Genomic DNA, 12,098 nt, shown 5'->3' with positions numbered 1-12,098 from the left:
AATATTCCTCCAAGTAGCGTCCTTAAAATGAGTGCCCATCAATGGCATTTTGATAATTATTCAATTTTTCCACTGAAAGCAGCAATTACAGAAGCAGCAAGCAGCAATTACAGAAGTTGCGGTAAAACAGTTTCACAGGAGACTACCAAGCCCCGTAGCTTTACTCCGTTTGGATGCTTTGATGGCAAATATAACTTTATTTCTGTTTGGAGGAGCAGTCTGTGTCCACATGTTACGGTGGCTGGTCTCACTATTCAGAAGAGTTCACCGAATATGATACGATTATCAATCCCAGTAAAGTGCTCTTTCCACCTCTTTTCCTGTTCGTCGTCATGGATGAGAAACCTAGGTATAACGTCTCTCCCAAAGCCATTCAAATGCTTATGTGGCGGTACATGTTAGCGAAATCGTCAGTATTTAAGACATGTGGTTGTATCAATATAATAATAGGTATCTTTTTTAGGAACGATGACAAAAGAGCTTTCCACAAACTCCAAAATGAACATTGATTACTTAAAAAACCAACAGTGGTGGAAAACTGTGCCGAAATGTTTTCCTGTCGAAATGACTGGCGTCGAAACGAGTGGCTTCCAAACCTTCGCATTGCAACGTGCCATGTCGACGAGCCATCTGGAAAAAATTGAATGCGTTTGGATGGAAAGATCATATGTCAGCAACCTCTTTAGGGGTTCTTCCCACAAAGGGAAGGGGTATATATTATCCTTCCATGTTCTCATCGCAATAATTGAAAATGGCGTTTCATACAACACATTTTGGTATGAAGAGGGCTAGCAATGGTGCAATTTTTACAACTGAAACGAGTTTCATCGTCAACCATCCACTTTTAATGCTTTGACTGCTGGTTACTAGCCCAGTCAAAAATCTGCCTTAGCCGCAGATGTCCCGGAAGATTCTTTCTAATTAGCAGCTTGAAGAGTTTCGTATTTTCAGGAGCAGAATTACTCGACAGTGGTTTTTGTCTGAGGGCGGTATGCCCAAAGGGCTGGCTTCTCTAGAGACGCCGTTTTACTCGTTTTACTTATCTATGACAAAGACACATTTTCCACCAATAAGAGTTTTTATTTAACTTTGCTTTGCTGCATTCCAGGAAAGTCCTCTTTACTGAGGCAAGCTTAGATGAAACTAGAAACTCTCTCGTGAACTGATTACATCAATACTTTCTGAACTATTTTGGAACAATGTGCGGTGTTTAGTTTCTACGTCAGTGAACAGACAAAGCATCTGGAATGCCCTACGTGGGAGTGAAAAACTAATTATCGGAACAACATATGATAGTGTAAAATGTCACGTTCCTCACCGAGGTAAAATCTCAGACAAATTTCAAGTGCAAAGCTAGTAGAATGAATAAAAACCCAAGATTCCCAATCTGGCTGGTCATCGCACTCAAGAGCATTGAAGTGGTTGATCACTTCAAGTATATAGGAAGCGTCACACCTACCAACAGCAGGACCAAACTTTATACGGTTGATTTAATAACAACGCTACATTCACGGTTTTTTCCAATATTTTCATTTTCTGCTATATAGGAGCAGCAAAAGGGAAGTAACCACTTTATACTGGCTTCACACAAATATTTGAAGATATGTTAACAAAAACGGACGAACGATTTGCATGAAACGGTCGCTCCCTGTACATATCGAGTGTTGTCTAGCAGCTAGCCGATACCCTGTCACAATATAGCGTTACAAGAGATGGGATAGACAGGGATCGATTTCTTGGAGAAGCGCCATTACACCACAAATTACAGTGATCATCTAGTAAACGATGTGGTCGGAGTGTTTCTTAGCCAGCCAAATAATGCAACCTGCTGTTATCCGCTTTGAAAACATAAGCGGAAGGCTATTCACTCTGCGTTTGCGAGACAAATATAGAAATAGAAGCCTCATTAAAGTTCATTCACAGACTGCAGAGTTGGAGAAGGATACCTTTTACTAGGAGGTAGAAGGAACCCTCAAAACCTATCCCAGGTATGACATCAAAATAATACTTCGAGATTTTAAGGATACCTTTTACTAGGAGGTAGAAGGAACCCTCAAAACCTATCCCAGGTATGACATCAAAATAATACTTCGAGATTTTAAGAGCCAAGGAGGAACAGAGCTATTATACATTCGATACCTTGGCTCCCATAGCTTACATTAGGATATCAATAATAACGGGCTGTGGATTATTCAATAAGCAGTGTTGCCCGAAATGGTTGTTGGAAGTATCTTATTTGCGCGGAAAGCATCTTGATTAAACACTGTCACCTTTCAACCTTAATGAGTGTCTGAACATATAAGCTAGAATTCAATCTGACAATCAGGTGAGACTTAGCTCTGAAGCCATCAACACATTCCTCCGTAAAACCTTTAAGAAGGAAATGGATGCCGCAATCACCGCAGTCATTCCAGCAATGGAATGGAAAAATGCTGCATACCGAGTAACGTGCAACGTTCTTACAAACTTCGTCCAGCGGAGAATCGACTTCGCAGACGGAAAAAGGAAGCCTGAAAGTACCAACGAGTCAATGAACTCGAAAAGTACAGGGAGCAACTCCATCAGGCGCATAAGTTTTACCAACAAGTTAGCAGGATACAGCCTTATATACCTCAATGCTTATCCTGCTGAGACAAAGAGAGAAATCTAATTTCCGACAGAATGGGCATATTGGAACGATGGGTTGAGTATTTGGATAAACTGCTCAACAACCAGAGCATCGGCAAGTTGAAGGTTCCACAAATTGAAAACGACGGACAAAGGCTACCACCAGTCGTATTGATTAGATATGGAGGTGACGAACTTTCTTCTTTTCGTCAAATTTAAGTTGGCCTATGGCAGAGTAAAACTGTACACGGACAGAATTCGATATCCCCACGAAATCGATAAGACTGACCCCCCCCCCCTCGACCCATGGGCGAGGCCAGATAAAGACAGCAGGATCACTCTGCAGACCATTTAACATCAAGAACGATTTAAAACAAGGAGATGCCCTATCGTGCACCATTTTTAACCTATCGCTGGAGGAAGTGATCGTAGGAAGAAAAATCCGAGATATACAATTTACCTTCATCCAGATCGAGCAGGCGGCGCGAGATATATAACGACAAAATCTATGAGCGATAACATAACCGTCTGATTGTGTGAAAAAAAAGAAGAGACTGGCACTTCCTCAAATGGAGCGATGACGTAGGTCAGGATGCCAGACAGCTTTTCGGGATATCGAATTGGTGGATCTCGGCGCAAAACTGGGATGTTTAGAGTTTCTTATTAAGGCAGGTCTAGACCAGGTACCAGTTGTTTCGCCGTTGATGATCAACGACGGCACGCACGTGTAGCACTATGCCCTATTTAGAAGTGAATGGGGATGACATAATGGTGTTTAAATTTCACTCTGAAAGTGGAGTGCTCTTGAAGGGATATAAAAAATAATTAAATAATAATTACAAACAACCAAAAAAGTGGAAACCGTCAAAAAAGTCGATCTGGTTTTCGGTATCACAAGCAGAGGAAAACTCGAAGACCGATCCAAATTTTTAAAGTAATAGGTATGGCGTCTATCGCTCGAGTCCCTGGGGTTTATTCACAATATCTATGTCTTTTTTGCTTACAGAAGTGTACTTAAAGCTCTGGAGATCTGCATTCTTCTTATGCATTCAGAAAATGGAACGAATTTAGTCAAATCAGAACTATTTATTTACAATTTGATTACACAATCGGAAATTCATGTATACAAGCCCTTAGGCGTGAATGTGTGTATCGCAAACATAAATAAAGAGCTGCAAATAGAGAATCCTTTATCATTTCATTGCGATTTGATAACAGGGGTGGGTAGTTTATATCGAGGTATTTTCTGACTATTTTTGTTGCCTTGCTTTCGGTACAAAAAGTTTCTGGAGAAGAAATTATTAAGCAATGTCCATCCACTTCAATATGGAAAGATAATCCAATAATAGCACGAAGCTCACGAAGCTTAGACGAGAAAAGTACCAAGTTTGTTGCAAACTTTGTTATTAATATAAATCCTGATTTGCTTACATTCCACACACGGTTTCATTGCCGGCTACGTATTAAGGGGATTCTTGCTGGCTTATATGTGTTAGAATATTGAAATAAATGTGAATTACTCTCGACACTTACCATATGGTCCCAAATGTGGAGACACGCGCACTTTGTCTAGCACAACCGGTGGATTGCTCCTTCCTTTAGCATTGATAGCGTAGACGAACAATTGATATTCCCGGCCCGGCTCCAAGTTATTCAGCCGAAACTGTGGCTGTGCTTCCTGTATCCTATGCAAAGGTGCCGAGGTGGCCTGGTATTAAAATGAACTTTATTTAGAATCATTCTCTACACAGGATGAACGTAATGATATGTATCGGAGATGTGGATCCCTTGCAAACATTTACCTGATCATTCATAGTGGATAGCTCGTTTTCACTGTCCAACTCCTGAATCCTGTTTCTCATGCTTTCCGTACTATCTGTGACGGCCGTACCGATTGCTTCTAATAGGAAATGCTGAATAAGACCACCATCATTGCCCGGGATGCAAATCACTTCCAGAATCGTGTCATTGTGTAGTTCACAGGATTTCGGCGCTTCCGGTATCTCTGAAAATATTTGTTTTGCATGACTAAACATTGAATAGGGCTGGACATTTTTCCTGTGTATAACTTACTGGCAGGCAGAACATGGACTAAACACGGGGTTGTTTGACGACCAACGCTATTACTCGCCCAACAGGCAAGGGTGATGAATTCGGAGTCTGTAGGCGGGAGATATGTCATGGTGCTGACTAGGCCTTCTGACTGCACTCGTGAGTTTAATACCTGTGAAATGTAAATTAGGCAATTCCAGTATTTGAATCTGCTGCTTTTGGTAAGAAGTATAATAACAAGGAAACAAGTGTTGCTGGCTATAAACATGACTTAGAATAAGTTGCGATTCACAAGTTATTGTATATGTCAGATTTTTGTTGATATATAAGCGAGGGCAAGAAGAAGAAACTGCCTGGAGCGGTGAAGATTTCAAGAATCCAATAATCTTAAGTAACCAAAGCAGATCATGAGGCATCTATAATGGCAAGTCGGGTACCGGAAGCTGAGCACTTTAGGTAAGAAGGTCTCATGGTATTCTTTTTGTTGGACGACTTTTCTATTTGATCAACACCACCGCGTCGACAATTGAAGAAGCTTTTTCGAATTTTTTATCGACCATGAATAATGCGAAATTAGAAGGAAAGGGACATTAAAAATATTGTAGCGTACGAGACCTTGCTGCATCACACGAAGCTGGTGGCCAATAGTTTTTGGTGTCAATAACCACACGTCGCTCTCTTGGAGTAGGTTTACGACAAGCCATCATCATCATATTCGATAATTAGGCGTTTCTAGACTCTGCACCTGCAGCACCAGCTTACCGACTAGATGTGCATGTGGTATTGATTTAAATGGTCCAAAGGATTCACCAAGGAAAATCTATTTGGAATGTCTGTTCAATGAGGCGGGTCATTGCTAAGGATATGAAGAAAAATAATGGAAAGAGCAGTAGATGAGTGCAAAATAGAGTGCAGATGGTCCGGAACTATGTCATCCCTAAACAACAACCGACGATGAAATATGGAATACAACGCACGCGATAAACCAGCGAAGCCTTCTCAAGCTACTCCATGAACCCAATGTAGGCGATTCAGTTTTTGACAAGATATACTTGTCAGGAATGTGAAGGTACGTTGAGATTAAAAGATTAAGATGAGATTGTCGAGGAAGGTATTCTGTATGCCGCTCTCGTGACTATGTATTAACAGGAGGCCACTAAAAACCCAACTCGACGACGCATAAAAAGCGGAAAGCGGACAAATTGAGCATTTACTTTTGCAGAAAGGACCAGGTGAATCTAAGTTGGGTGAAGTAAGACATGAATTGCTTCTGGTAGCCCGTCGAGGGCTCAAATTTTTCGAACAAATGGTCCAATCCTGGTGGGTATCAATTTATTGAGACAAAGGGCTTATGTGCGTTATCCTGGCAACGGGAAGTGAATCTCAATTCCTTATAGTTTCATTAGCCGTTCTAAGAGTCTCGTATAGTCTGTATCAAATCAATGCTAAGGAACCTTCATACGGCCACGGGCGCCAAAAGTAAAAAAAGTTTTAAATAAATACGATGGTTCGTACCTAATTGTTTAGCATTAACATATTTGATCGATGAAAACATCGACACTAGCGACAGTTGAGGGCCAGCTTATTGCCCAGCGAAAACAAAGTAGAAGCAAAATATTGAGTATGCGGGGACAGGTGAAAAGCGGGGGGGGGGGGGGGGAAGACAACTTATATAAATAGGAATACCGTAGATTTCACCGGCTTATACACCGCTTTATACGGTGATGTATTCCTATTGCTTGACCTCGAAGAAAATGGCATTTTTGACAACCGATCATAATCGAATGGGTACTATCACAGTCAGTGGCAGTGAGTTGCCCAGATCTAAGGGATTTGAATATCACTGGTCAATGTTATCAGCGACTATTGAAATCAAATTGCTTCAATCGTTCGCCAAACCTGTATAAAGTGGCGATTTTTGTGATCGACATATCATCGAATGTTTCAAATTTGGACTCTCGTTCTCTATGGTTTTGAGTATTGGCCGTTTATAAAAGCCAATGAATTGCGTCTCGTGATAATAGACCGGTGTAACACGTCACTATCCCACCCGAAATAAGAATATCTCCACCGATCGGAATTGCATTAGAGGTGCCTTCGATGGTATGGTCATGTAATCCGCTGGTCTGAACACTGACGTCGATGGTAAACGACCAGAAGCTCGGCCGAAAGAATGGTGGCTAGATACGGCTGAATGATGTTTTAAGAGCCTCTCGACTATATCCACATCAGGCCTTTCGCAGAGCAAAATGGCACTACTGATCAAGATGAGATCCTGCTTCCGAATCGGATAAATGGTGAAGAAGGAATAACGGGGGTTGGTATAGAACTTTGAAGAACTTCACAAAAAGGATAGAAGGAGCACCCTCCTTGAGTAACCATTAAAACAAACCCTACACAATGAGAAAAAGTGCTAAGGAGAAGTCGAGTAGAGAGTGCGGAGAGGAATAGTAGTCGAGTAGAGAGTGCGGAGAGGAAAGTAGAGAAGGTTGACTGGACTGAATCGCTGTTTAAAGAAGTCATATGGTGTAAGGTATTCGAAGTGTGCTATCAACTAGTCCACAACGTATCTCTGAAATAGGGCGCTAGTTAAAGTTAGAGGAGGCCTACCACTCAATAATAAGACTCTCTTTCGAAATAATAATAATAATCGTTGGCACAACAATCCATATTGGATCAGGGCCTTGAAGTGTGTTAGAGCACTTCATTCAAGACCGTAACGGTACACTACAGTATACTGTAGGAGACAATGTGGTCAGCATTGCGCTCGCCCGAGATTATTACCCTGGTTTGACTCAGGTACTCATTCACAGCTGAGTCGACTGGTATCTGACGTCAAATCACGATACAAATCCCTCTGCCACCAGCGAGATTTGAACCGCGACCTTCCGTACGACAGCCTTGTGCTGTAACGACTCAGCTATCCGGGCACGGAAGTCGTATGGTATATAATTAACTAGGATAGGGAAAGATTAGGTACAGTTAGAAGAATTCATTGCAACTGTTCACTGTTTTCATGGGAGGGCACAAGCCCTTGAAATGAGCAAGTTAAGAAATATTTCTGAAAGACAGAAACTCCTTTCGTGTTTTATGGGTCTTCTTAGTAAACAAAATTAGATAAGAACTCAGCCATGTGGGAAGAAAACAGATTTCCTTGTCTGCCGGATTACTCGAGACCGGAGTAGTGGGGAACTGGGTTATAGAAAGACTACTATATTTTCATTATTATCTAAACATACTGTACTAATAAGATCTGCAAGAAGTAATTTTGTATTATATAACGTACAAAGATGACTTTCCTTAAAAAAATTAGCGCGACGGAACATTACCCTCTTAGCTCTGGTTCTTCTTCCGAAGCCAAAAGGTGTAACCCACTATCTTGTCACTTATTCCATTTCTAAGCAAAAAGTCACTTACAGGGAATGTGCAATAATATAATGATGATATATGTATGTATTAATTCCGTACTTTGGCTAATATTGTTTCCTTTCAATAAAGAATTTTCTAATCTGATCTAAAATATTTGCATCTTTTAAGATTCCCAGGCAGACCCTATATCTAAGGTCCTGTCAAAATTGATAGGAAGTCAAAAACCGATAGTTCCGCATTTTCTAAATTAATAAATACTTGGTTATTTTCATACAACCTTGAAGAAGAAAGTGTGTAGATCCTTACTGAAAATTAATTAGGAATTGACTGTGGAGTTTGCTTTGTTGAATATAATCGATCAAATTAACTACTGCTTAGTTCACATCGAGATTTTACGTAACTTTTGTTTTCACTTTAAAATTAGAGCACATAGTTTTACGCAGAAACAAACAAAAGTATCCTAATGATGGGACTGGGGTTCTATGTGCTGTGGCGGAGCGAAGAACTTGCGTGATGCGGTCATGACTTCGATAAATACTTTTTGACAGCAAAAGTACTAATAAAGCAAGAACCAGTCAAATTGGAAACAAACCAGCAAGCAGAATCTTTCGAGCCATTGCTCCTGCCGTACAAGTGAATTTCCGCGGCTTCTGAATTTCCCGAATATTTTCCCAACTTACAAAATTATTCAAACAAATTTTTAATTTTAATTAAAATTTTAAAAAATTCAGGATTTTTGGACACTTGAAGGCATTGGCCACAAGCACAAACAAAGTCCTTGAGTTCCACGCCAATGGTGAATGGCGAGATGTGTTGCGACAAACCAGCTGACTCAGCTGCAGCTGCCAACGTTAACAGTGACCGTTTCTAGATTAGCAGAGCCAGTTGGTCTTTTGCGTTCAAGAAATAGAACTATATCACCTCCGAAAAATGGCGGTGGCTTGTCAGGATCTTCGCAAGAAAATGGCATCGTATCGTAATTTCCGCGAAAAGGCCAAAAAATGAGCAAGCCCATTAAACTTCCTCTTAAAAGAACTTGACTTACCGGGAGCTCCACCAATTTACGAACCCTTGAGCAGGCACAACGTCTTGTCGAAATAGGCATAGGTCATAAATTAATACCGTAACCATAAACTCGTGGCAGCAAACTTCACGTCGATCCGCATGTGTTGCTACGGACCATGAGGCTAGGACTTTGGCAAGCGTGTTCTTGATATTTCATAATCACGGGTATTAGATGCAAGATGGATCTTAGACGCAAATTTCCTAGGCATTATGGATTACTAGTTGATCTGCACAACAGATGCCTCATTCACGCCTAACACCCTCTCCATCGTTTTTGAAAACGTTGCCGGTCCTCATTTTTACGCACTTCCTTAAAAATACCACACAATTCGCTAGTATTGATTTATTTTTTGCAAATTCAGATATTTCGGGAACCACTTGTTCCCTTCATCAGTGTTAACAAGTCCGAGAACAGCCTCTCTGAGCCTGTTAAGCATGCTGTTCAACATCGCGTCAACGCTACTAGGTCTCCTATCTTTTCTAAGGTGCGTTAATCAACACCACAGAAACTGATAGTTGCGTAGAAAGAGTTCGAAGAACTTTTTAAGCAGGGTATTTGCAGATCTTTAGACTGTTGCTGGTCATCGCCACTTCACATGGTCCCTAAACGGCGATTGCAGATGTCTAAATCCCCAGACAGTTCCAGACCAATACCCAATTACACTCATTCATGATTTTGCGTACTATATCGCAGCCATATTTTCTCAGCCTTGGACTTAGTTAAGGCGTATTATCAAATCCCTGTAGTTCCCGAAGAAATTCCGAAAACGGCAATATGCACAACTTTTGGGGCCTTCAAGTCCACTAGAATCACAGTTGTGCAATGCGACGTAAACCTTTCGAAAATTTATCCACTCTGTGCTGCGAAAGATTACTTTTGTTTCGTTTACTTGGATGATGTTCTGGCCGAAAGAGCAGAACATTTAGTGCATCTCGAATGCAATCTTGAATTTCTCGTTGGTACCGGTCTAATATCGTAGGTGAGACTTGTTGGCTATCCAACGAGGTCCAGTTAAAGTTCAAGCATGCCAAACTTCCCGTATCCGAAAAGAATTAAGGATCTGAGGAGATTCTTGTTCATATTCAATTTCAACGGTGGTTTCTTGCATAAGGCGCTCACCAGTTGATCCTCAACGCCTAGTTGTCTAAGCTGAAGACCAAAGACTCCCGCCTGATTGCGTTGTCTCCAGAGGCTGTCGGGGTGCTTATGATCACCAAGCAGTAGCTGGTGGAAATCACACCTTTAGCATTTCCTCAGTAAGGTGCCACCTTAGCCGTATTCGTCGATGCTGCAGGGTTTGCTCTTCACCACAAGGTTAACTAAATTTGACAGCCGTTGAGCTTCCCTCATCTGAACCCAGCTTAACGGAACTATAGCACTTATGATCATGGGTTATTAAGTACTTCTGGTATTTTCTAAAGGCATGCAACTTATAGTGTTCACCGACGACAAACCACCTACATTAGCTTTGAAACAGACGCCCCACAAAGTATCCTTTTGACAACATCCGCACTTGTGCTTTATCAGCTAGTTCACTTCCGCCATTCAATACGTATTTGGCAAAGACAACGTAGTTTCTAGTGCTTTGCCAAGTGTTCCAGAGGGAAGGGTGACACAGTTATTCAGAGCCTTAGGACCAACTTCGAATATACATTTATCCTCTCTTCGGTTTTACATTCAATTTATACTGCGAGACCTCAGTCGAGGGACCACTTTCCGCCGGTTTCCGTGTTTCATGCGGTTCATGACCTAGCGCACCCAGACACCGAGACAACGAATCGATTAGTTACCTCGAGGTATTTCTGGCCCCCCCATGAAGAAAGATATCAATTCGTGGACCAGACAGCGCATCGCAGACCAGAATTGCAAATGGCCACTATAATGCCGCAAGGCGACCCTTCTTGGTCGCAAGTCCTGCCACTCGAACTATTTAGCCTTCGAATAACCGATTGCGAGGAATTTTCTGCCAGTCCCACGGAGCTGGTATACCGGAAGAGCCTGACACCCCCAGCGACACTGTCGGGCCTACATACCACCGAATTATCAGGACGTAGTGCGGAAGCTGAAACCACCACGACGCACCACCCACGAAAAAAAAAACATAGCCGGCGTGCTTAGGGATGCCGACTCCTGTAAGCTAGCCCTAATTAAGACGGACGCCCCCGGAGAGCGTTGCAGCCCTTTGGTTTCAGCTCGAAGTGGAGTGTTGTAGCGGAGCGAGCAGCTTGCAGTTGTATTTGTCCTTAACACCGTTAATATCTCAAAACGAACCGTTAATACCGTTGTCAAAAAAGCTAATATTTAAAGCAGCGTTGCTATTTTCGATGCTGTCCCAACACCTTTCCAACAGAAGGAGTGCTCTTACTCAAAATTTCAGAACACAACGAACGCCTCTGTACAATTCCTAACTGTGCATAATAATTTTTCAACTCGAGGCTCCATGGGGTTTTTATCTAAATTCTCCTCGCCGTAATTTTCCAAACTTACGGTGATTGAAAATCAAGTTCGGATGAGACAAGGAGAACAGATTCAATAAACCGTATCCTAAATTCTAAGCAAGTCTACTCAAGGGAGAACATTTTTATTCACATGCTTCGCAGTTTGCGACTTTCATTATTCATTCCTAGTGGTTTCGCGGCACATATGTAAGACGTCTGTGATTAAGCACACATATGAATACACAAAACGCTAAACTTTATCGTCTATCTTTCAAACCAGTGCCAAACGCGCTGCTAGGGCTTCCTTGTTATTCGCAAGAACGAGTACTTGCTGGGTGAAAATGACAGTAGTGTTGCAAATCCCCAGCTCTGTTATTCATCACAGCACCGATAAACTACCAACAGAGAATTTGTAAAGACGACACCGTCGACGATGGGGCAGAATTCAGCTGGGTAATAGATACTTTGAATTTGTTTAATATTAATGAAATTAATTTATGTTGGAACCTTAGATGTGTGACAAAGATTCTTGCCGGAGTTGTGTTCTTTGAAGAAAATTAGATGAT

At 41.6% G+C, this 12,098-nt stretch overlaps 1 protein-coding gene across 3 annotated transcripts in view; it reads right to left on the bottom strand.

Moving 5' to 3' along the window:
- Window positions 1-12,098, bottom strand: part of LOC119652334 (hemicentin-1) — a 447,036-nt gene that overhangs the window by 28,742 nt on the left and 406,196 nt on the right. For all 3 annotated transcript variants that reach the window (XM_038056346.1, XM_038056348.1, XM_038056347.1), the window contains 3 exons: window positions 4,681-4,831; window positions 4,410-4,612; window positions 4,141-4,315 (listed from right to left, as the gene is read on the bottom strand). In XM_038056346.1, coding sequence (XP_037912274.1) covers window positions 4,141-4,315; window positions 4,410-4,612; window positions 4,681-4,831 — 529 coding nt within the window. The remainder of the gene's footprint in view (window positions 1-4,140; window positions 4,316-4,409; window positions 4,613-4,680; window positions 4,832-12,098) is intronic.

The sequence above is a fragment of the Hermetia illucens genome, chromosome 3 (assembly GCF_905115235.1).
Source record: "Hermetia illucens chromosome 3, iHerIll2.2.curated.20191125, whole genome shotgun sequence".
NCBI lineage: Eukaryota > Metazoa > Arthropoda > Insecta > Diptera > Stratiomyidae > Hermetia > Hermetia illucens.
This window is presented reverse-complemented; position numbering and strand designations above follow the sequence as displayed.